Source organism: Penicillium psychrofluorescens (assembly GCF_964197705.1).
Source record: "Penicillium psychrofluorescens genome assembly, chromosome: 3".
NCBI lineage: Eukaryota > Fungi > Ascomycota > Eurotiomycetes > Eurotiales > Aspergillaceae > Penicillium > Penicillium psychrofluorescens.
In genome coordinates, this window is record NC_133441.1 from 2,025,693 (window position 1) to 2,049,323 (window position 23,631).

The window sequence follows — 23,631 nt, forward strand, 5'->3', positions numbered from 1 at the left end:
AGTCCTCCAGGGACAGGAGGCAAAACCAATGTCACGAACGAGCAATTAGAGCAGACCAACAGCGCTCGCCCGTGGAATCATCGGCGGAGAGTGAGTTGGCTTTGGTTGACTTGACTTGTGGGGGGGAAACAAGTCGACTTGTCCATGCGTGGCCCGTCTGTGTGGATGACTAAGCCCACCTCTTTTCCTTCTTCTCGTGGACACCACTGCTGCCCTTTGTCAACCGCCAAAATGTCGCAGAACGACCCTTTCTACATTCGATACTAGTAGGTGATGGTGATGCCCAGGTATACGCAGTTGCTGACAGTCCCGCAGCTCCGGTCACTCTGGGCGGTTCGGCCATGAGTTCCTCGGTGTGTTCTCCCCCCGCAATCGCCTCGCTGGATGCTTTGTCGCTGACTTGTGGAACAGAATTCGACCTCCGGACCATCGCCGATGGCAGCAGCGCCGCTGTTCGATATGCGAACAACTCCAACTACCGCAATGACTCCCTGATCCGCAAAGAGAGTGAGTGATGGAACCACACCCAGGTGCAGACCCGAGTTGACGAGGGAATTAGTGTGCGTGAGCGCTGCGATGATCCAGGAGGTGAAGCGCATTATCAAGGATAGCGAGATCATGAAGTACGTGGTCCAATTGTCCCCTGCAAGGTCCGAGGAACCTTTGCGCTGACCGAGGCATCCAGAGAGGACGACTCCAAGTGGCCGCAGAAGAACAAGGACGGACGTCAGGAGCTGGAAATTCGCATTGGGAATGAGCACATTTCCTTCGAGGTATGTTTGTGTGTCACGCAGGAGTGGGCGAGAGATATATATCTGACTTTGGGTTGTGTAGACGGCGAAAATCGGCTCTCTAGTCGATGTGACCGAATCGGCGGACCCGGAGGGCCTACGGGTGTTTTACTACCTCGTGCAGGATCTCAAGGCGCTAGTTTTCTCTCTGATTTCCCTGCACTTCAAGGTATGCTTCCACGTCTTTTGATGTGACTGACCTATCCTGACGAAGCCTATAGATCAAGCCTATTTAAGCGCTGGCCTGGCGACAAAACGGGGGGGGTTTCTTTTCTCATTGCTTACGATAACTATACACCGGGCGTTTCATCAGGATCAGGACTATGTAGTGGCGAGCAGCAAAAATGGATCTGACAGTCATCCTTCTGTAGGCTTGGACGTAGTAGAAAGTAGGACTGCAGCCTCAGGCACCCATTTCCCACCCCCGCGCTCGCATGACCAAGTCCAGCCCAGCCCGTCCCGGTGCTCTTTCCATCTACGAACACTTCTCACTTGTTCTCTTTCGCTCGTCTCGGTCCGATGTGCCCTTCGCTTCTTGCCTTGACTCGCCCTCAATGCCCACTCCGAGCAACAACCAACCGCCTGCTCCTCCGTCCATCGCCCAGGTGATCTCCGCCCGAACCTGTCCTCCCGAACTCGACAGAATTTCGGCCCGCAGAGACTCGCCGGACTCCACGATTTCCAGCGACACGATCGACAATGTTCTCACCCCCGAAAGCATCACCGCCCCATCCGTCCTGAGCCGATCCGACGATGGCAGTTCGCTGCTGGCGACCGATCCGCTGAAGGTGGAGAGGAAGATGTCTGCCGATGAGGAGACTGAGCCCGGCAGATCCAGTTCTCCCACCGATTCATCGTGTGCGCGCGGTCAGTCGTCGGTTACGCCGGCAAACTCGTCGCTGCTTCGTTATGAATTCTCCAATGTGAGGGTATGTGCCCAACCCACGCGACCACCCCCGCCACTACTCTCAATTGACCATCCCCCAGCTTCTGCCAAATCATACCTCTTCCTTTCTGCGCTCGGGAAGCAAGTTTGTCGGCACGCAGCAGTCGGATCGCCAGGTCTATAATGTTGATGTGGAAATCAAACATGTGGACATGGCCGAGTCCTACCTGTGCGGCTACCTTCGCATCCAAGGTTTGTACCGTTCACATTCCGTCTCGGATTCGCTCTGATCGTATATTCTTCAGGTCTTACGGAGGATCACCCTACCTTGACTACATTTTTTGAAGGGGAGATCATCGGCACCAAGCATACTTTCCAAACTCGTAACGAGGCATGGGGCGCCACAGAGAAAACCGATATGCACCACTGGTCCCGGTTCGCGGCGTGGCGACCCCTGGCCAAGCAGGCGAAACGGACAGACTTTACATACCGCAACTTCGCCCAACGTGAGCACGTCTTTATGAGATGGAAAGAGTACTTCCTTGTGCCCGACCATCGCGTGCGCACCATCTCTGGCGCCAGCTTTGAAGGGTTCTACTACATCTGTTTCAACCAGGTGGCGGGAACCGTGAGCGGTGTCTACTTCCATGCAAAGAGCGAGCGGTACGTATAATATCTCAACAGTTAGTGACCACGTTATACTGACTGCGATTCGTTTCCTTGACAGATTCCAACAGCTTGAGCTCAAGCATGTCGAGGATCGTGGATGCGCGCCAGCAGTCGAGTTCCGCTAAGGTTCCCGAACTTGACTGCTGGCGCTAATATGCAAGCCGGTCCTTTGTTTCTGTCTCTTCCTCTCGATACCCTCTACTGTTCTTCTCTTCTCTCTCTGCGTCTTTGGACTGCCACGGCTAAGCTGTGCTTCCTGGTCTACTCTTACCGGACAAGATTCTTGCTTTTTGATTCTCGGACTGATACCTGGCTGTACCTCTCTCCGTGGTTTCCATTCACCTCCGTGCTATCTTGCTGGTCTTGATCTTGTTCTCCCCATTCCTCGAGTCTGAACCAGTAACATATCTCCTCCCTCCCTCCCAACCAAGCTGCCCACATGCCATGCAGCTGTTCATATACTATTCTCTTTTGTTCGGATTTGCTATTCGGAATTTTATCTCATGCCTGATGATCTACGGGAAACTGGCGTTTAACTGTTCTCTTTACCCCTTCCCTTTCTGGCGAACTGGTCTACCACCCACCTGTGTTTCGAGCTTGGATCTTCTTACCTCTTACCAACTACTCTTTTTTTATTGAACGACCTTTTGTTCTTGTGTGATTGCCTCTTGTCAATTTGCCTCGGGTTTCAAGATGAACGTTATATTCTGGGGCCGCTAGGGCTTCTTGTGGGAAAATGTTAGTCTTCGGCAGCACTGCTTACTGCTCTCTCTCTCTCTCTCTCTCTCTCTCTCCTCATCTCTTCCCGTCCACCTACCCAGTATATCCATAGAGAGATGTATACACAAGCAATTACTCTCAAATATTGTTCACAGGCTATTCAGTAAACGAGAACCTATACCATGCTAGGAGATATGAAAAGTAGGAGAGACGGTAAAATCAAATCAGGTACCATTATTGACGTACAAAAACACTGCTATGCAAATCCAACAGAGTAACCGTACAAGCCACTTTCGTATACAAGCATTCATTAACCCCAACAATCCACAAGAGAAAAAAAATGCAAAAAAACACAGAACTCAGCCAAGGCCATATATGCGAAGGGACACCAAGGCAGTAAAGAAAAAAGGTGGAACATTGTTGAAACACTGAAAGAGCCCGTGCAAGAGCAAGCCGGAGAAAAGGCACAAAAAAAGTAGGCGGGGTATCACATGCGAAGTCGTTTTGAAAATGGATAGTTCAAGCCGAGATCGAACGAGCGTGGTTGAGTAAGATCAGTAAAGGGTTGCTTTGACAGCAGAATGCAGATGCATTGAGAGAAAGAAAGAAAAGAATCACATATACGCCGAGTTCTGGCGGGTACTCGAGCCGGAGCTGCTATAGCCCGTTTCGCTGTTCGGGGTTTGCGGCTCCACGACGACCTGTTGACGGATGGAGACGATCCACTCGTGCTGGAGAAGCTCGGCAGCAGTCGGGCGCTTCAGGGGATCACAATCGAAGCAGCGGCGCACGAAGTCGACGCCCAGGTCGCTGAGTTGGTCACGCGAGGGCAGCGCGGGCTGGTTGCCCTGGGCGATGTTGTACATGATGGCCCACTCGTTGTCGAGCGAGGACCAGGGCCGTCGGCCGGTGGACATTTCCAAGACGACGCAGCCCAGCGACCAGATGTCGATGGCGCCTTGGTGGTGGACCAGCGCGGAGGAGTCGCCGCGGATTACCTCGGGGGACATGTACATGGGAGTACCCGTGGCGGTCTTTTGGTTCTTGCGCTGGTTCGCATGCTGGCCGTCCTTTTGGAGCATGGGCTGCTCCTTGAGGCCACCGCCGGTCGGGCCGTCCATCGGGGCCACGGTGCGACCTTGGCGCGCGATGATCTTGGCGGCGCCAAAGTCCACGTACTTGATGACTCCGTTGTGGTCGAGTAGGATGTTCTCGGGCTTGATGTCGCGGTGCACGATACCTGCTTGGTGGAGGTAGGCCAGGCCCTCCAAGAGCTGGAGCGCGTAGACCATGATGACTGTCTCATCTTCGATGCGGCCATGCTCCAGCAAACTAGCCAGTGAACCACCTGAGCAGTACTCCATGAAGATGTATACCTTGTCACGATGCACCTCAATGCCATGGTACGAGACGATGTTCGGATGATCCAGGACTTCGAGCACACCCATCTCGTCGCGAATCTGCTGAGCAATCTTCGGGATAAGCTGGGGGTCCTGCAGGCGAATCTCCTTCACCGCCATCAAGTAATTGCTGTCCAGATTGATGGCCGCATAGACAGAGCCGAAAGTGCCGCCTCCAATGAACTGGCCTTGCTGCCACCGCAGAGAAACGTTGGTGGCCGAGGATGAGAGGACGGTGAGCGACCGATCGGCCTCATTAGAGCCCTCCAACACGCGTCCGAGCGCCTGGCGCTTTGCATCTTCCTCCACCCTGCGGTCCTCAATCTCCATCACACACGCCAGCCACTGCTCGCGAACCCGTTTGGAGGCTTCTTCGTCGCTGAGAATCCGGCCGGAACCTACTTTTCGGGCCCCGGCGCGTTCCTCCATCCGCTGCTTCTCTGCCTGGGCGGCTAGAGATGACCGAGCACCCATGATATCGAAATGGGAGATGAGAAGTGACATGCAACCCGCCACTTTGGACCGGAGACGGCCAAATTGCCCGTCATCCATCGACAGGAGATGCCGACCGGAGGTGATCGCCATGGCGAACTCGAGAGCAGCCACGGCCCATTTGAAGGTCTTCCTGTCGGCCGCGTCGCACTCATCACAGACGAACGAGACCCAGTCGAGAGACAACTCAACCAGTCGAGCACTGTTCATGGCTCGTCGATTGGGGTCTACATAGCTGGACGAACGCTTGCCGAATTCGGTTGCAAATGCATAGCAAGCCTGAATCAAATCATTGTTCTCCCAAACCTTCTCCCGCAGCTGGTCCTTGATGACAGCAACGCTGTCCATGATGGCCATGGATAGCTTGAAGGCGATTTTCTTCATCTTGTTGAGTTCGACGTTCACGCGGCCAAGGTTCGCTCGTTGCTCGACGGCCATGTCGAGCTGGATGCCGGTAAGCTGGTTCAGCTCGATCCGAGCTTTTTGCAATCGTTCTTGCATGCCTTCCACTACCAGGCGAAGCTTGCCCAGACGCACGTCTGTCGGCTGCTCCAAGAATCCTACCTGCATCTCCTTGCCCGCCCAGCCTACTGGTTTCTCTGGGCGGATGACGAGGACGTAGGGAATATGGAGTGCCTCTTCGGCTGTTTCATCTTCTCGGAATGAAGTGGCGAGAATGGCCTGAATGTCACCCGGGCGATCCCACAGCGCAGGATGCGCAATCAAGTAAACGCCCTTCTGACCAACCGAGTCTGGCGAGGTGACAAGGAAATGATCGGACACTAGCAGTTCCTCGAAAAACTCATACGCAATATCGGTACTGAGGTTATACTCCGTGGCGTTTTCAAAAAGTTGACAAAGGAACCTCGAGAACCGGTACAGCTTCCGTTGGCGAATCCGCGTGGAATCCAAAATGCTCTTGTACCGCTTATCCATGTCTAAGACCGTTTCTTTCGGCCGAGGGACCAACTCGCGCTCGAAGTGGATCATAAGACGTTGGAGTGATTTAGCCGTCAAGGCACTGTGATCTGATTAGTATGAGACGTAAAAAAGAAGAAGGGGAACCGCACCTGAATTGCTCGGCCACTTCAATATCTCCGCTTTCGAACTGTCTACCGATGCCGTAGGAGAATCCCCACATCTGTTCCAGGATCTCTGCCTCTTTGAAAGTGTTCTTGTTGGCATTCAGTTTCCAGTTCAGCAACTTGAAATAAAGTTTCATGGCGTCCAGGACCACCGAGTCAAAGTTCTCGTCGACACACGGGGGCAGATCCCAGCCCGGCTCTGGACTTGAGATGGTGAGATAATTTTGCTTGATCTCGACCGCCACCTTCATCAAGATCTGGAACTGGGAGATCATTTGATCCACCAGGATAGGGGACTGCTGGGCCGGGTCCTTCATGTTCTTCGCGTAAGAGAGACGCATCCGAATGATCTCCTGGATCAACCGCGACGGGAAGTTGATCAAAATGAGCAGTTCCTCGATATACGGGGGCAAATGCCGTTTCGAAAACGCCTCGGCATTTTCAATCAGAGTGCTCTTGGCTTTTTGGATAACGTCGCTGACGGCATTCAGCATGCTTTTCTCGCCCTGTAGCGTCTTCAGACCGTCCTCTTTCATGATGCGATCCAAGAACGACCCATCGGCAAGGTCATTCTGGGCGGATTGCTCCCTTGGCTTGGTGAAATCCAGGGAGTCATTGCCCACCCAGCTTTGCAGCACGGCAAGCTCGGTATTGATCAACGCCGTGATATTGTGCCATGCGAAGATCGAATCCCAGCTCGAACAGAATTCTTCCGAGGCAACACGCGGGTAAGCGGTGGCCATCTCCTTGTGTGACGAATAGAGAATCTCGCATCGCTCAATCTTCTCCACGATATCTTCGACTTGCTGTCGCGGCGGTTTGCCAATCTCTGTCTCACCCTTGATCTGGAAGTTGATGATATCCTCAATTAGAGGAGCAATCTGAGTCCGGGCGTCTTCGATGACTTTCCATTGCAATGCAATACTCCGACCACATGTCCTCGCTTTGACACCGATCCAAAGCGCTTGGCTCTGTGCCGCCGACCGACTGGATTCCGTAGCTCCAATCATCCGTTGCTTTTCTTGTTTCACGACGTCGCCTTTGAGCACCGAGGCCAACATCGAGTGCCACTCCAATCGTTCTTGGTTCTTTGGGTTCTTGAGTTCTTCCGTCGTCGGCTGGTTGTCGTCCGGGAGGAACAGCTGGGTATCCGGGTCGTAGACTTCTTCATCGAACGGCGCCTCCGAGGACGGGGAGGGATCCTCCAGGTCTGCATCTGCCACCGTCATGTTGGGGGACTGCGCTTCGTTGACGTGGTGGTACCAAGCTCCCGGATTGGCGCGAATGCGTTGGACGTAGGCCTTCTCCTGGGCGCGATACTGCGCGTTCGGGTCGCGCCGGGAGCTCCGTTTGGTGGACGACGATCGCTGACGGTCGCTCTGGAGGCTGATGTATGGTGGTGGCCGCCGTTGCGGAGCGTAGGTGTTGGAGGGTGTCCGTGCCGGGCCAGACGGGCGTTGAGGTCGTGAGTCGCCTCCCATCGCATGGCCATCGGGTTTCTCGAGAGCGGAGGCAGCGCCGAGACTAGCACCGCGGGGACGCGTCGGAGGAGTGGCGGACCATGAGGCCAGGCTGGGGGAATGAGACGGAGGGGAGGAGGTGAGAGTGGACGGGGTTTGGACGGAGACTTCGAAGGGCTCGTAGTTGGAATTGGCCCTTAAGGGATACTGCGGAGGGAACTCGTCCGAGGATCCGGAGCCGTCGGAGTCCTGGTTCATGTCGGGATGCTCCATGTTAATGGGGGATGGGGATGATCGTTGGATCATCTGGGGAGGAGGATGAAGTGTGACTGGCGAGTTTCGATAGGGGCGTGCGTTCCGGTGTGGCGGTGAGTGTGGCGCACCCCGATCTTGTTTTTGGGGCGGGTCGGGGGGCCTATGAGGAGCTCGCATGGGCGGCCGCGGATATTGCCATAGATTAATTACGATTCGCAACCGACCTACGTGGCGGCTCGTGTGTGGGCTCTAGTTGCGTTCTGGTTAGGATCAGCCGACAGGATTAGAATCACTCCCGAGTTGGTCGAGTCGCGCAGGGATTGGGCACCCGCAGGGAATGTTCACAGTCCCCGAGTCCGTCACAGTCATCCCCCATGAGCAGCCACTTCCGCCATCTCTCATTCGTGGAATCGGGGGCCTTCAGAGATCAGGGCCCGTCGATCAGTGGGCCCGGTGGGAAATGGCAGGTGGACGGGGTGGTCACTGATGCTCCGCGTTAGTCTAGCCGGCGGATGGAGAGGGATCGATCGACGGGCACGATGCAAATGTCAGAGAATAATAGCTCATCGAAACCGTGGATCAGCTTCCGGCGCATGGTTCACCAGTGTCTCGGAATCGGCAGGGATCTGTCGGGAACTCGTGATCATTAGTCATGCCGTCAGCGGCGGCAATCGAATAAAGGCGATGACCAGAAGACTTCCAACGCCCAAAAAGCAATGGGAGCCAGCCAGGCCCCCTGCGCGAGATAAGGCCCGGGGTGCCGCGTGGCTGATTGGCGAATGGGGTGCGAGATGACCCGAGATAAGGGACACCACACCCTGACATTTGCATATGCTGTGTATTTGACTGCGATCAATGAGGGAGGACATGACAATTGCATCTGGACTACATCGTCGGTCCTCTGATTCTATTCCGGTCCGAATGCACTCTCCATCCCGAGGGTGGATGCCCATCGTGTCGAACATCGACGCCGGGGGAGGGATGATAAGCGGAGTGGATGCTGATTGGCCCGTGTGAGAGCATATCTATAGCCAGTGATACTCGAGCCTCCTCCTTATCTCTGCCCGAATCGACTCAGACGAGGCTCAGGTCTGCACGGGGAGGATCAGGGAAGAGAGCAGGTTCCTGAGTTAGTGCTTCGAAGATTCCATGCAGGGACGAGGCAGGAGGCCGGAATCAGGACACCGCAGGGACGCAGCGACGGACATCCAGGGACCATTCTCATAGATCGACCGTGTTCTATATCGGGCTTGCCTGGTGGGACCCCCGTAATCCTCCGTCTGCAAACTTGGCGGTCTTGGCTCGCTGATAATGCCCGACGAGCTGATTCATATCATCAATGGTAATGACCATCCCCGGGACTATCTCTCGATCCCTGGTCCGGGGGCATCCTTTCGGTGGAGCACGGCCGTCTGTATTTATTGACCAGCCTCGCCCGGTTCCCGGGTGAATCATTCTTCTCCCAGATCTTGCGCTGATCTTTCATCCTTCCTCCATCTCTCCACTTCTGCATCTACCCTCTCCTCAAGATCTGTGACACCTCTCACGAACCGTTCATTCGGGTTTCACCATGTCGGCCTACCCGGTGACCTATAACGGGTCTGCAAGCGGGACGGGTGGTGACTCGCTCACCGAGGACCTGAACATCTACTACAATGTAGGCATGGACCGCGATGAGGGTCGATCATGTTGGCTAACACCGAGTCTAGGCGGGTGATATCGCGTGGGTGGTGACCTCGTCCGCCCTGGTCTTGCTCATGATCCCCGGAGTTGGGTATGGATACTCCTTTGATGACGGACTGACAGAAAATACTGACACGCATTCGGCTAGTTTCTTCTACTCTGGTCTGGCCCGTCGCAAGTCGGCCCTCTCCCTGATCTGGCTCTCCATCATGTCGGTCGGCGTCGTTTCGTTCCAGTGGTTTTTCTGGGGCTACTCACTGGCCTTCTCCCACACGGCTGGCAAGTTCATCGGCGATCTCGAGAACTTTGGCTTTAGAAATGTCCTGGCTGCCCCTTCCGTCGGCGGGACCCATGTCCCGGATCTTCTGTTCGCCATTTTCCAGGGCATGTTTGCTGCAATTACGTGAGGATCCCTCTTGACTCGACCCAGGAAAGCCAGTCGCTGACGGATGTGTGTTTTTAGTGTTGCCTTGGCAGTTGGCGCAGTCGCCGAGCGAGGCCGTATGCTCCCCTGCATTATCTTCATGTTCATCTGGTCGACTATCATCTACGACCCCATTGCCTGCTGGACATGGAATCCCTCCGGATGGGTGTATAAAATGGGAGGACTCGACTTTGCCGGCGGCACCCCGGTGCACATTGCCTCTGGATCTGCTGCGCTGGCCTACTCATTGATGCTGGGCAAGCGTCGCGGCCATGGTACCCACGAGCTCAACTACCGTCCTCACAACGTCACTCACGTTGTGATCGGCACCGTCTTCCTGTGGGTCGGCTGGTTTGGATTCAACGCCGGCTCGGCCCTCGCTGCCAACCTCCGTGCCGTTATGGCTGCTGTCGTGACCAACCTGGCTGCCTCCGTCGGCGGCGTCACCTGGTGTCTCCTTGACTACCGGCTGGAGAGGAAGTGGTCGACTGTCGGCTTCTGTTCCGGTGTCATTGCCGGCCTGGTTGCTATTACCCCTGGATCGGGCTATGTGACTCCGTGGGCAGCCTTTGTCTATGGCGTTGTTGGCGCTATTGCATGCAACTACGCCACCAAGCTCAAGTTCCTGCTGCGTATTGATGATGCCCTCGATATCTTTGCGGTCCACACCATCGGCGGTCTCGTTGGCAATCTCCTGACTGGTCTCTTTGCTGCGTGAGTATTCTCTTGTCTGTTATTCTACAATTAATCTAACCCTCCACTCCCAGTGACTACATTGCGCATTTGGACGGCTCATCCACCATCCCCGGCGGCTGGATCAACCACAACTACATTCAGCTGGGCTACCAGCTTGCCGACTCGGTTTCCGGTTTTGCTTACTCTTTCTTCGGAACATGTATCATCCTGTTCATCATCAACCTCATCCCTGGTCTGAGTCTGCGTGCTCCGGAGGAGGATGAGATTATGGGTATTGATGACGCCGAGATTGGCGAGTTCGCTGTAAGTTTTTGCTTCCTTCATCTGCACACAACACATCTAACTCTTCGCAGTATGACTATGTCGAGATCACCCGCGATATCGTCAACGGCATTGAGGCCAGCGATGACAGTTCTAAGCGTACTATGACGCCTACCGGCGAGGTCCCCATGTCCATTGAAAAGGTCTAATTGATCGCGACATCATCATACTTAATACGTAGTCATTGGCAACCTCACCATGTTTAATCAGCTTTCTTTTTTTCAGATACCCTATCTTCAATGTCAAAACTTTAATTAAAATCCGTTGGCTCTTTTTATCGAGCGTAGATAGTAAGAATTTGCCTGTCTGTACACTAGTGTAGTGTACGGTGTGTTTGCACTGTTTGCAGTGGGTCTTCCGGCCCGCCATCGAGAGCTCGAGCTTCCTCCGAGCATTGCTGTCAGTCATCGTCCAACCTTCCCACCAGCACGCCTCCAGGTCCCTCGATGGTCTCACCAAACCCCGAAAACGGCGCAGATGCGCCGTCGCGCACCTTCCCCCTGGAGCCCTCGGAGTTCGACAGCGACCCACGCATTTCATTCTCGAAATTGGACGATAAGTTCATTCTGGAGACAGACGATGGGCAGGAATTTGTATACGACTCGGTGATCAAGCGCTGGGTTCAGACGGTATGGACCCTTCTCACTGCGACGTCTGCATGTCTTGAATGCGTGGGCGTCGGGAAGCATGCGCGCGCATTTTATGAATGGGAGCGCGAACGCTAATACGAAGTGCAGGTCGATGAAGATCTACTCCGCCAGCAGCAGGAGGCGTACCGGGTTGCAGGCGTGGATGAGGATGAAGAGACTACTGCGCGGGACAGGAAGAAGCGGAAACAGCCCGAGGATGGTGAGGATGTAAGTGAACGCATTTGTCGCTCTTCCCCTGGAAATAAACCCCTGCTAATCTGTGTGACTCGGGGGCAGGCACAAAAAGCCAAGAAGCAGCGCGTGAACACAGCTGTCTTCGTCACCTCGATTCCATTGGATGCCACGCTCGAGGAGCTCGAGCACACGTTTTCTAAATGCGGCGTCATCGCCGAGGAGATCGACAGCGGGCGACCACGCATCAAAATGTACACGGATGATGACGGGAAATTCAAGGGTGAGGCGCTGGTCGTCTACTTTCGACCGGAGTCAGTCAATTTGGCGATTCAGATGCTGGACGATTCGGATTTCCGGCTTGGAGTGACTGGACCCCTTGGCCCGATGAGGGTTCAGGCGGCCGATTTTTCGTTTAAGAGCCAGAAGGAGGCGCCGCCCAAGTCCAACATGAAAGATAAGCGGAAGATTATTGCACGGACACAGAAGTTGAACAAGTATGTCAATTGCGTCTGGGGGTTGTTGGGCTGTTGATACTAATTGGTGCCTGCAGTAAACTCGCTGATTGGGATGATGATGAGCCGTCTGCGCTCCCCGATACGACGTCACGAATGGAAAAAGTGGTGATCCTGAAACATATGTTTACTTTGAAAGAACTAGAGGTATGCTTGGTGGGTTACTTTTTCCTTCGTGTCAATGGCTGATACCCGGACGCAGGAGGATGTCAGCGCCATCCTCGACATCAAACAGGATATCCGCGACGAGTGCTCGAAGATTGGCGAGGTGACCAACGTGGTTCTCTACGACAAGGAACCCGAGGGAGTGGTGAGCGTGCGCTTCACGGACCCCGACGCTGCCCGACAGTGCGTGCAGGTGAGTCGTCTCTTCTACAGAATGCCCGGAGACCCTACTGATATCCTGCCCCAGGTCATGGGTGGCCGCTTCTTTGGAGGAACCCAGGTCGTGGCCTATATCTCCGAGGGGCGTGAGAAATTTAAGAAGACCAATGAACGGCGGGAGGCTCTGGAGGATATGGCGGAGCGGGGCATTAACGCGGATGATGAGGATGAGAACCAGCGGCTGGATGAGTTTGGGACATGGCTGGAGAGCTCGCGGGTGGTTGAAAATAGGGCGACCTGATCGATAATTGTATGATGCCTATCAATAGTTCACTCCGTACACTACAACGCGGTCCACTGAATCCCAACCGGCGGTTCGCTCCCGGTCCCGTGACCCGGTCTTACCGGATTGGGCACTTCCCCCCTGAGCGTGTTGTTGATCCCCACGCACACACACCACACACCGCTCAACTTCTTTCCTTTCCCATCTTTCCTCCTCCCATCATCCTCTTTCCTTTCGAACCCGTCTACCGCTACAGGAAACACTACCTTCACAATGCGTGAGATCGTATGTCTCCCCTCCAATTGCCCCGACTGCCTCCCTGGCGAGAAACGCGTCCCTTGTTTTTCCTCCCACCCCCCCCCGGCCCCTGAATGCAGACCCCACCTGTTCAACCTCAACATTTCAAACTGACAACTTTTTTTTAGGTGCACCTTCAAACCGGCCAATGTGTAAGTACAATTCCGACGAGAAGACTTGTCTGGTGAAATAAACAATGTGTCTGGGTGACTAAATTGAATGTGGTGGTAGGGTAACCAAATTGGTGCCGCTTTCTGGTACGTGCAGGATCCGGCCTCGTGGCCATTGCATTCTTGTTCGATCGACAACGGACTGACAGGACTACAGGCAGAACATTTCTGGCGAGCACGGCCTCGATGGTGATGGCCAGTGAGTACAACATGATGGATTGGGTGCGGGACACATCTGATATTTTGACAGCTACCAGGGCGCCTCCGATCTGCAGCGGGAGCGCATGAACGTCTACTTCAACGAGGTGAGTGGCCTTTTCCCTCCCCCGGTTTCACTTGATACAATCTAATATCATCCCAGGCCTCCAGTGACCGCTATGTTCCCCGTGCCGTCCTGGTCGATCTGGAGCCGGGTACCATGGATGCCGTCCGTGCTGGCCCCTTCGGCAAGCTTTTCCGCCCCGATAACTTCATCTTCGGCCAGTCCGGTGCTGGTAACAACTGGGCCAAGGGTCACTACACCGAGGGTGCCGAGCTGGTTGACCAGGTCATCGACGTCGTCCGCCGTGAGGCCGAGGCTTGCGACTGCCTGCAGGGTTTCCAGATCACCCACTCCCTGGGTGGTGGTACCGGTGCCGGTATGGGTACCCTCCTGATCTCCAAGATCCGTGAGGAATTCCCCGACCGCATGATGGCCACCTTCTCGGTCGTCCCCTCGCCCAAGGTGTCGGACACCGTTGTTGAGCCTTACAACGCTACTCTCTCCGTTCACCAGCTGGTTGAGCACTCTGACGAGACCTTCTGTATCGATAACGAGGTGTGTCTTGCAATTTTTTTGCGGGGAAGGCGGTCTTTACTAACGAATCCAGGCTCTGTACGACATCTGCATGCGTACTCTCAAGCTCCCCCAGCCCTCGTACGGTGACCTGAACCACCTGGTCTCGGCTGTCATGTCCGGTGTCACCACTTCGCTCCGTTTCCCCGGTCAGCTCAACTCGGATCTGCGCAAGCTGGCTGTCAACATGGTTCCGTTCCCGCGTCTGCACTTCTTCATGGTCGGCTTCGCTCCCCTGACCAGCCGTGGCTCCCACCAGTACCGCCAGATCAGCGTTGCCGAGCTGACCCAGCAGATGTTCGACCCCAAGAACATGATGGCTGCCACTGACTTCCGCAACGGCCGCTACCTCACTTGCTCGGCTCTCTTCCGCGGTAAGGTCTCCATGAAGGAGGTTGAAGACCAGATGCGCAACATCCAGAGCAAGAACCAGAGCTACTTCGTTGAGTGGATTCCCAACAACGTCCAGACCGCTCTCTGCTCCGTTCCCCCGCGTGGCCTGCGCATGTCGTCCACCTTCGTCGGTAACTCGACCTCCATCCAGGAGCTGTTCAAGCGTGTCGGTGACCAGTTCACGGCCATGTTCCGTCGCAAGGCTTTCTTGCATTGGTACACTGGCGAGGGTATGGACGAGATGGAGTTCACTGAGGCTGAGAGCAACATGAACGATCTGGTCTCTGAGTACCAGCAGTACCAGGAGGCCTCCATCTCCGAGGGTGAGGAGGAATAGTAAGCATCCCCCTTTTCCCATTGATGACCTATACTAACCATTCTCTAGCCTCGGTGAAGAGGGTGTTCTCGAGGATGAGGAGGTGCCCATGTAAACGGGCTGCCCTCTGGCACCGATCTCTGCTCACCGTAATACCCTTGCTACTACATTCTCTTCCGCTCGGGGCGGCTTTGCGGGCCTGTGCTCCGAAACCCCAATATTTTGTTTGAGCGCTCCTAATTTACCCCCTTTTTTTTTCTGTATCTATTTTCCTGCCTGTTGGTCCTCGGTGGTCCTCGACTGCCGCGCCCAGAATAGCACCTAGTGGAAAAGCAATTCACGAAAATGACTTCGTATTCCTTCGTGTGTGTAGCAGCAAAAAAGAAAAAGGTTAGAACGAGTATTCATTCTTTAATGTGTATCTACCGATCAAGTGCACCATCAAAAAAGTAAAGTATACTGCGTCAAACCCCCAAACTACTCAATGAAACGGACACTTGCCCGTCCGATACCCCTTAAACTCCTCCATCATCTCCTCCAACGCCTTCCCCCCCTTCCCCTCAAAATACTTCGGCCCAATATCCCGGATATGATAACCCTGCGGATAATACTTGTCCCCTTCGTCCCCAGGAAGCGGACGGCCCAGCATCCACGTCAGCCACGCGACAGGACCCCAGCGGTTCCAGAACGTCGGCTTGACGTAGTACGGCGCGGCCTCCCATTGCGTGAGGAAGAAGCGGTCGTTCTCGTCGGCTTTCTCGGTGAAGGAGGAGTAGCGCAGGAAATCTGGTCGTGGGGGAGAGAGATAGCGGAGGAACACTTTGCGGATGGTGAGGAGACTGGAGAAGACGAGGGTGGAGATGGGGGAGGGGGGGTCGTATCTGATATCATTAGTTAGTACTCTCTTTCTTTCTTTCTTTCTTTCTTTCTTTCTTTCTTTCTTTCTTTCGGGAATCGATTGAATCTCTTCTGTTCCCGTGGATCGAAGACTTACAGCATAGCCTTGCGCAGCCGATCATCCATCATAAACGAGACAAACTGCAGTCCAACAGGATGCAACGGCTTGGGCAGCATATACAGCAGCACCGCGGTGGTCTGATCAGCCGTCTCCCGATTCTTCGGATCAGGAACCATAGCTTTCACTTCATAAGCGTCACTCCACACCCCCAGCTCCTCCAGCCACTGGATCCCATCCCGGAACCCCGTCTTGCCCGACGGCAAGGCATCATAGCTGATCCCCAAGCCATCGCCGACGGATTTCCAAAACGTGCCAATCGCGCAGCGCTCGAGGTCGCTCAGCTCACGCCACTCGAACATGGCTATGAACCGGATGGGCTGCAGCGCGAACAGGGCCAGCGTGTACAGCATGTCCGAGTCGAGGATCTTGCCCGAGGCGCGGTACCCGCTGTGCAGGAACCGCGTGCGTGCGAGGGAGATGTAGGCGCGCTGCGAGGTCGGCGGGTTGCCGACCATCTCTTGCACTAGGGCGCTCGTGTCGGTGTAGCGCTTCAGTGAGGTCTCTGGGTGGGAGAACTGGCTGGTTTTGGTGAGCAGGTGGGAGATTGTTGGGATGCCGTAGGTCTATCATTGAGGTTAGTTTTTGATCTTCTATGTTCCAAAAGATGGTTCTTGAAAAGGAGCGAGGGAGAGCGGGGATTACCCTGAACAAGGCAAATTGGAGCGCCTTGATGAACATAAACGGGAACTCCAGTTGCGCTACGGCCTTTTGGATCTGGAAGGCCTCTTCATCGGTCATTTGGGCCAGTGACTCGCGCGTCCGGTAAGGATACCGCTTGTGCAGCTTGCGCAGCCGCCGGAAGCGAAGAGAGGTCGTCACGATCGGGTAGGCGAGCAGCAAGCCCACGGTGCAACCCAGCGGAGTGGCGTAATCCATGGTGGTGTTTACGAAACAGTGTTGGTAGATGAGAGTATGGAAGGGATGAAGACGGGGTGAGTGGATGTAGTCCAGCCTATGTAACTAGTTGACCGACTTATGTACTCCGAACTACCTACAACCAACCAAACTCTAAGCAACAGTTACCGCGTTCCGATCGGGTTCTTTCACGATAACCAATAAGAACAGTCCACGGTCAACGGCCAATCCACCACATCTCCAGTGCCCGCAGTGCGGGGAATGTCACGGCTGTGAAACCAGCTCCCAGCCACAGGCCCAGATCGGCGCCGCTCGAGAGCTGCGCGATGGGCCCGGTACAGTACGATTGACTCTGTTTGTCGACCTCAGCAACGGTTCTATTCGACACAATTACAACAAAGAAAGAACTTACCATGCCGACAATCGCTCCCACCCAGCCAATAAGGAATGAAATCCCCGCTGCAATGCCCAGGGGCAGCTTCTGGCGTTGGTCCCAGGCCGACCAGTCATATCCCCTCTTGCGGCGGAAGAGCAGGTCTTCCTCGACGACGATGGTGAACCAGATAATCACCCAGTACCCGATCAGGGGCAGGAAACTCTTGAAGACCTCGTACAGCGCATTGCGACCGCCCATCGCGCAGCCGGTATAGATCACCGTGCTGAGCGTGGTGTAGACCGGGCGCGGGATCTTCTGCCAACACGGACCGAGCATCTGGAAGTTCATGCCCATCGAGTACGCCCCGGGCGCGTTGTTGGCCACCACAGCGAGGACGTTGATTACCGCGCAAAATTTGCCAAATCCGCCGAGCGAGTCGTACGCCGTCATGAGCAGCCCGCCCGGCGTGGTGCCGTACTTGCTGGCATACTGCGGCGAGCTGGCCACCACGGTGCCGAGTCCGATTCCGAGGAGGAGCGTGACGATCATCGCCTGCCACGCTCCCAGCATGGTGACGGTGAATGTCCGCCAGCGCTTGACGTGTGGCGGGTAGTACACGTAGTAGTCGGCTGCCAGCGGGGCCCAGGCGAGGGCAATTGACAGACACAGGGAGAAGAAGGTGATGCGCTTGGCCATTAGTCGCGACGGCGTGGCCTCGGCTTGGATGTTGAAGTCGAAGTGCGGACCGGCAGATCCCAGCATGACGCAGAGGACCATCAACTGTGGCAGCCATGCGAACCTGCTCATACATCAGATATATGATTGTGAAGAAGCCTGTGGGAGAATTTACCGTTCATAGACTTGGAAGATGCGCATGCCGAACAGGGCCATGACCAAGCTAGCCCCAGCGACGATGACAATACCCACCAAGACGGAGATCTGGCCGCCGCAGACCTTGGAGAGGATCTGGCCTCCGACAACGCTGTTGACCATGCTGTATCCCACGTTGGTCAAAAGGTTCAGGGTGGTGCAGACCATGCTGGGATAGTAGCCCATGAAGTAGCGGGCGACGATCTATCACACCTCATCAACACTCATATATTCATGCTCTGTCGGAGGGTATCAACTCACCAGTGTGCGGTTCCCACTAATAGGACCCCAAGTACTCATGTACCCCACGGTGGCAGCTCCCACCAGATTGCCAAAAACCGCGCAGAGAGCAGCGTCCTTGAATCGAAGACCCAAAACGAGCGTGCCCATCGACCCCACGATGATATTGTTCGTTGCCAGCGTCATGCTGAACCACATCAGCAGCATGTGCAGCGATGTGGACGGCGTTAATGGCTGACGCTCCTCCAAAGGTACCGGCCCAATGCCGCAGTCCTCCATGTTCTTGATACTCGTGGCCCATTTCTTATATCTGCTTTGCGGTTTTTTGGAATCCTCCGCGTTCACGTTGATCTCCTTCGTGGAGTCATCGTCGATCTCGGGCTGGCTCACGCTGTGCAGGGACAGGGAGCCGCTATTCTTTTCGATGTCGTCGGATTTCATTATTGGCCAATTCCAGTGTATAGCTGGTGTCGACAACAACGAGTGTTTGTTCTGTCAACGGTTGACAGGCACGACAGGCCAAAGCCCACAGACAAGTTGGATAGTCGAACGGCCGCCGGTGTATTCCTCCCGTCGAAGCGGCCACTTGAGGTTCAAGAAAAAAAAAATTGCCGTGCAAGATGTAGAGAGGGGCAGGGGGAGCTCCGGCATGATAGTTATAGCTGGGGACTATTCACTTGTGCCTTCGTTACGCAGTGGAACTAAGCTGACATCACCATGCCCTGCGGACCCCGTCCCTAGTGTGTAACACCTGCAGCACACGATACCAGGCATTCCTTAGCAATCAAGGACACGACCAGCTGTCGCGAGCCGTGAGCCAATGATTGGGACGCGCCTCAGCAGCCGGGAACTGAAACCGTGGGCCCATCATGTGGAGATGGCCGCCAGGTATCAACCTCGAATCCAAGAACCCGGTGGAGAAACTGAGTCTTCATCTGCATTATTGACCGGACTCTGCACCCATGATGCCATCTGAACGAGGGATGTCACCCATGACAGCACCGATAGCCCAGCGCAGCCTCCTGTCCGTATTCTTGATCGGCAGTGTCCTGCCGAATAGAGCCGGGTCCAGCATACCCTAAACCTCCGAAAATGCATCGGCCGGAATGTAAGCCCTGCAAGGAGCGCCGGACTCCCCCACGGTGCTTCCTATACGACAGTCAGATTTGAGAAGGACGAAAGGGCAGGAATAACAGACAGTTTCGGCTCCGTTTCAAGCTCAACACGAGCCAACGGAGATCCGCTAAACTATGCTTGCTCATCTTCGCGCGATTTCTTTCAGCCGCTCCCCAGGTTCGTGATTTTTTCGGCAGCCGGTGATTCGTCCCCAGCATGTGGCAGCAGCTGATGCGAAGAAAGGGGGTGTCGGTGGTCGTTTGACTTGACATTTATCCAGAAGCCGTCATACTTTGGCTTCACCTAACTTTCGAGCTTCCTCAGTGCGGTTGTTGTCAACATTGCAGACCGGTGCTTTTGACCATTACCCCCTTCTTTGGATCATTTCTAGGTATCTCTCAAAAGTAGCGTATCGTACCTATACGGGTAAGATTCTATGGTACTCACTCGGTGAAGAGTGAGTTAGTCGGGCACGATCCCGAATTATGCACTTACGTACCTGAGGCCCCAGCCAAGCCCTCCCTCGCAGAACGGTTGAGGGCCAAGCTTTCTCCGCTTCAGCGCTAACGACCCACAAGCCGGCGGGTGCCAATGTTATGTGCATCCCCGGTGAAGCATCGACGAACCCGAGTCCCGAGCTGCGCAGCCGCCATCGGAAACCCCTCGGTCCACTCACCAGCCTGCCGAGATTCGATTGATCTCCCGGAGAAAGAAAGGATTATCGGTGATCGGTGATCGGCAGCAAGCTTTTTTTGCTAGCTTATCCCCCGAGTATGCTTATCTGTTATGCATATCCTTCTGTTATTCTCCACCGCAGAATGAACTGAGCCGTGCTGTCTTACCCCTGAATCTGCATATTACACTTTGGATGCTAGATCCGAAAGGAGAGACAGGCAATGCCGTCACCGTGTGGGTACGATGGGGGGTGCTGGATCGGCTGTTCATCCTTATTAGCCCCGCCTTGATTTTTATACTCGGTGCGGGATTACGGCATCTGAGCTGAGTTCGAGTATGCTTATCTGTTATGCATGTCCTTTCGGGATCTTCGCTCTGATCTGTCCTCTGCTGCCAAAGATCTAGGTGTTCTTTTCTGTCCCGGTGCGGCAGACTTGTATGATGTCAGCTGCTTGGTTTGTATGCAGGGTCCAGCCCGCCCTTGCGCTCGTGCTGTGAGGTACAGATGTACAATTCTAGAGATTCCGATGAACAGGTGGGGCTAGCTGCATACATAGTTCGTTGTGGTTTAATTTGTGCTTGTAGAGAATAATACAACGGTATCTAGTTCTTGGTTCGTCTGTTCGATGGCCTTCCTTATTGGGAAATTATGATGCTTTCGGGTCTGTACAATAGTATAATGTACATGTTTGACTGGATTGCTATTATAGTCTTCTGTCTCATAAATGCATGGTACTATACTCTTTGAACAATTAAAAGGGACTGAAAGAAAGAAGGTTTCTAATATAGGGTTTTGAAATCAGATTCTTCTGGATGTTTGATACCTACCACAAATATATGTCATAAATTCCAGAACAACTACATTGATCATTGATAAAACAAAAAAGCTTGAAAGAGAAATATGTAAATGAATAGAGTTATAAAAATTTATAACTAGAAGAAAAAACGCAAAGCAGAGTACCCCTATCAAGCCCTAATTTTGTCTTGATTGGATCTTCAAGGAACAGCAAGTGAACAGAATCTCTTCGACTTCATACTCTTGCTCTGATCACGTTCGTCAGGAAAACTATATAGCCATACCACTGATATAGTATCTATAGAGACTTATAAGAGTATGTCTCTGTCCATCCAAAATGTAAGAGAAAGATGAAAATATGTTTGCTGCACACCCTTCATCAGAGATGTGCTCATATCGTATCCATATTGGAAGAACGAGACGGTGCGGCTGCCTCTGCCAACAAAAGTAAGACCTCTGGTTTATATTGTGCTTGCTTCTTTTCTTCTCTTCTTCTCCACCTTCACCAATCTCTACCTGCCACCAAGTCAGTTCCTATCGCTGATCAGCATCTCACTTCTTAGCTTTCTCCCGTTATGGATTTCATTCTTCAAGATGGTCTGATTATCGTGACTCGCGCAGAAGAGAACCGACGCGGTGCCTGGATGGTCCGTCTCTTCCTCGACGATCAGGAGACCGGATTTTGGGAGGACGCCTCGATCGACGACCAGGAGCTCAGGTTCGACACTTTCACCGACGAGCTCACTGCCAACCTGGGTTACGATCCCACTCTCCATGACATCCGCTGGGAGACCGAGGCCAAGAGCCTCTCTACTACTCTGCCCACTACTCTGTCGGCTGCCAAGCCCGCTTCCTTTGTGGTCAGGACCCATAATGCCTGGGTTACTGCTATGATCACCATGCAGAACTCTCACCCGCATGTGCCCAGTGAGAATGACGCGCCTTCGGTCTGCACTTTCATGATCGTGCACAAGAATCAGATGGGTAACTAGTTTGTTCTTTCTATTTCTATCAAGGCTAACGGTTCATATATTATAAGCCAGCAATACTGGGCAGGTCTCCAACTGCGCAGCCAACACCAACACCACCTCTGCTGGGGCCTCGAAGGCTTCAGGATAGCTGAACATGCGGTTTTCTCTGATGAAGGACTCTACATTGGTTTCTCTGGTAAAGCAGGGGTTGCAGCGTGCGAGCAACAAGGCATGAAGATTGTTCCTAGCAAGACAGACAAATATCATGACTTATCTTCCCATCTTATACTTCATCTAGCTCTACGCGCGCAGGTCTATGCGCATAACACCGCATAACCTTCCCAACCATGAACCCACCCAGACCTCACACTGACTTGTTTCCCTTCTCCTACCCACACTCCCCCTCTGTCTCCCCATCCATGTTCGTCCCCTTTCAGAAACCTCCCAAAATGACCAAGCGCCGCTACTGGAACTCGCTGGGCATCGGCGCAGACATCCCCCTGCAGAACATCGTCACTGCCCGTCTGCGCGATATCGTCCGCGAGTTCGGAGCCCTCGAAACCCCCATCACCACCCCCGAGGCCCGCGTCGGGCTGCGGGAGCCCATCAGGGCCGCAATGCACCGCTTCGGCCAAGCCGTCCGCCGCGCCTACCACGACGACCCCGAGTCCGCCCTGAACCGTCTCGTCGAGATCGCCATCGAGCAGATGCACGCCTCCAACCGCCACACCACCATGCCGGACACGGCCAATCTCGTGGGCCTGGTCCGCACCGGCCAGGCGCGCCAGAGCCAGCTGCAGGCCGAGATCGACAAGCTGCGCAACAAGATCGCGATCCAGCAGGACGTGAACAGCAAGCTGCACGACCAGATCAGGCACCACGTGTACACGGTCGAGCAGCTGGAGCAGAAGCTGCACCCGCACGTCCAGGCCGCGGTCCTCGCGCCGCACGCTCTGCACAACGACAGAGTCACCATCGCCCGCGAGGCCCGCAGCCTGAGCACCGTCCAGCTATCCGAGTTCCTCCGTGACAAGCGCGACGTCTACGCCGACGGCACCCTGGACCACGGCCAGATGAGCTGGGACGCCTTCAGACAGTGCCTGCGGGCCAAGTTCGGCTTCGACCCGGACCTCGAGGAAATCCGCGTCTACCTGCCCATGGCGGTTGCCGACCCGCTCAATGCTAGCCCTAGTCCGCCCAACACGCCTCAGATGTGGATGGTCGTCGATGGATACCAATCCTGGATGATGGCGCTGGCGCGCATGCAGGGCGCCGCTGTGCTGTCGGAGCGGGTGAATATGGTCCGCGCGCGCGTGGAGAAGACTTTCTGCATTACGGAGAAGATTCCGGGGATTGTGAGGAGGATGGCACAGGCTAGGGCCAGAGCGGAGCGGAAAGCGACTGAGAAAGCGGTTCGGGCTGCTGCCGCCGCTGCCGCTGCCCAGGCTGGTATGTTTTTCTCTGTTTTCGTTGTTTGCTTTATTATAGTCAGCGCTGATATTGTTCTTTTTCCAGCGAACTAGTTAATTCGACCGATTAATTGATGCATGGAGACGAAGCGCGCGGCGGGTATCGGAATGCGTTAGGGCAGGCTTTTTTTTCTCCGAGGGGATTCGACTTTTTCTTCTTTTCTTATGACAAGGACCTGGCAATTTTATCCTTTTTGATATTCTAAACAAGCTGCCTCAATGTCTTGAGACAGATTTATGCATGAACGTGGCAGTGGCAATATGCTAGCCCTAACAACAACCAAACCCCTACTTATTTCAAGCGAAACGATAATTCAAAGAAGAAGTGTCCTGATTGGAATATATAGTAGGAAAGAGATCAACAATACAGCCGGACAATTGTTGACGAGGAAACAGAAAAGAAACAGAA

The 23,631-nt window shown here is 54.4% G+C and overlaps 10 protein-coding genes across 10 annotated transcripts; 7 read left to right on the forward strand and 3 right to left on the reverse strand.

Annotated features, from left to right (window-relative positions):
• Positions 1-231: 231 nt before the first annotated feature.
• Positions 232-1,027, forward strand: PFLUO_LOCUS4892 (Protein mago nashi; the record flags this gene model as incomplete). The annotated part of the gene is made up of 7 exons (XM_073782286.1): positions 232-266; positions 316-353; positions 412-507; positions 560-623; positions 686-773; positions 835-960; positions 1,013-1,027. The coding sequence occupies 7 exons, from the start codon at positions 232-234 to the stop codon at positions 1,025-1,027; spliced, it is 462 nt and encodes a 153-aa protein (XP_073638957.1).
• A 198-nt stretch (positions 1,028-1,225) lies between these two features.
• On the forward strand, positions 1,226-2,471 carry PFLUO_LOCUS4893 (uncharacterized protein; the record flags this gene model as incomplete). The annotated part of the gene is made up of 4 exons (XM_073782287.1): positions 1,226-1,720; positions 1,779-1,929; positions 1,983-2,340; positions 2,405-2,471. The coding sequence occupies 4 exons, from the start codon at positions 1,226-1,228 to the stop codon at positions 2,469-2,471; spliced, it is 1,071 nt and encodes a 356-aa protein (XP_073638958.1).
• A 1,209-nt stretch (positions 2,472-3,680) lies between these two features.
• PFLUO_LOCUS4894 (Suppressor of Sensor Kinase (SLN1)) lies at positions 3,681-7,809 on the reverse strand (the record flags this gene model as incomplete). The annotated part of the gene is made up of 2 exons (XM_073782289.1): positions 3,681-5,979; positions 6,029-7,809. The coding sequence occupies 2 exons, from the start codon at positions 7,807-7,809 to the stop codon at positions 3,681-3,683; spliced, it is 4,080 nt and encodes a 1,359-aa protein (XP_073638959.1).
• Positions 7,810-9,328: 1,519 nt separating this feature from the next.
• On the forward strand, positions 9,329-11,031 carry PFLUO_LOCUS4895 (ammonium transporter Amt1; the record flags this gene model as incomplete). Its single annotated transcript, XM_073782290.1, has 6 exons — positions 9,329-9,415; positions 9,468-9,532; positions 9,590-9,844; positions 9,905-10,579; positions 10,633-10,864; positions 10,915-11,031. The coding sequence occupies 6 exons, from the start codon at positions 9,329-9,331 to the stop codon at positions 11,029-11,031; spliced, it is 1,431 nt and encodes a 476-aa protein (XP_073638960.1).
• A 297-nt stretch (positions 11,032-11,328) lies between these two features.
• Positions 11,329-12,843, forward strand: PFLUO_LOCUS4896 (uncharacterized protein; the record flags this gene model as incomplete). Its single annotated transcript, XM_073782291.1, has 6 exons — positions 11,329-11,511; positions 11,620-11,739; positions 11,809-12,200; positions 12,257-12,365; positions 12,421-12,576; positions 12,631-12,843. 6 exons carry the CDS (start codon positions 11,329-11,331, stop codon positions 12,841-12,843), a joined length of 1,173 nt encoding a protein of 390 aa, XP_073638961.1.
• Positions 12,844-13,098: 255 nt separating this feature from the next.
• On the forward strand, positions 13,099-14,857 carry PFLUO_LOCUS4897 (Tubulin beta chain (Beta tubulin); the record flags this gene model as incomplete). Its single annotated transcript, XM_073782292.1, has 7 exons — positions 13,099-13,110; positions 13,251-13,274; positions 13,354-13,379; positions 13,450-13,491; positions 13,543-13,597; positions 13,654-14,109; positions 14,162-14,857. 7 exons carry the CDS (start codon positions 13,099-13,101, stop codon positions 14,855-14,857), a joined length of 1,311 nt encoding a protein of 436 aa, XP_073638962.1.
• Positions 14,858-15,317: 460 nt separating this feature from the next.
• On the reverse strand, positions 15,318-16,730 carry PFLUO_LOCUS4898 (uncharacterized protein; the record flags this gene model as incomplete). Its single annotated transcript, XM_073782293.1, has 3 exons — positions 15,318-15,717; positions 15,831-16,417; positions 16,497-16,730. The coding sequence occupies 3 exons, from the start codon at positions 16,728-16,730 to the stop codon at positions 15,318-15,320; spliced, it is 1,221 nt and encodes a 406-aa protein (XP_073638963.1).
• A 196-nt stretch (positions 16,731-16,926) lies between these two features.
• On the reverse strand, positions 16,927-18,636 carry PFLUO_LOCUS4899 (Vitamin B6 transporter; the record flags this gene model as incomplete). Its single annotated transcript, XM_073782294.1, has 4 exons — positions 16,927-17,061; positions 17,122-17,884; positions 17,936-18,159; positions 18,217-18,636. 4 exons carry the CDS (start codon positions 18,634-18,636, stop codon positions 16,927-16,929), a joined length of 1,542 nt encoding a protein of 513 aa, XP_073638964.1.
• A 2,721-nt stretch (positions 18,637-21,357) lies between these two features.
• PFLUO_LOCUS4900 (uncharacterized protein) lies at positions 21,358-21,774 on the forward strand (the record flags this gene model as incomplete). The annotated part of the gene is made up of 1 exon (XM_073782295.1): positions 21,358-21,774. The coding sequence occupies one exon, from the start codon at positions 21,358-21,360 to the stop codon at positions 21,772-21,774; it is 417 nt and encodes a 138-aa protein (XP_073638965.1).
• Positions 21,775-22,202: 428 nt separating this feature from the next.
• Positions 22,203-23,276, forward strand: PFLUO_LOCUS4901 (uncharacterized protein; the record flags this gene model as incomplete). The annotated part of the gene is made up of 2 exons (XM_073782296.1): positions 22,203-23,202; positions 23,269-23,276. The coding sequence occupies 2 exons, from the start codon at positions 22,203-22,205 to the stop codon at positions 23,274-23,276; spliced, it is 1,008 nt and encodes a 335-aa protein (XP_073638966.1).
• Positions 23,277-23,631: the final 355 nt, after the last annotated feature.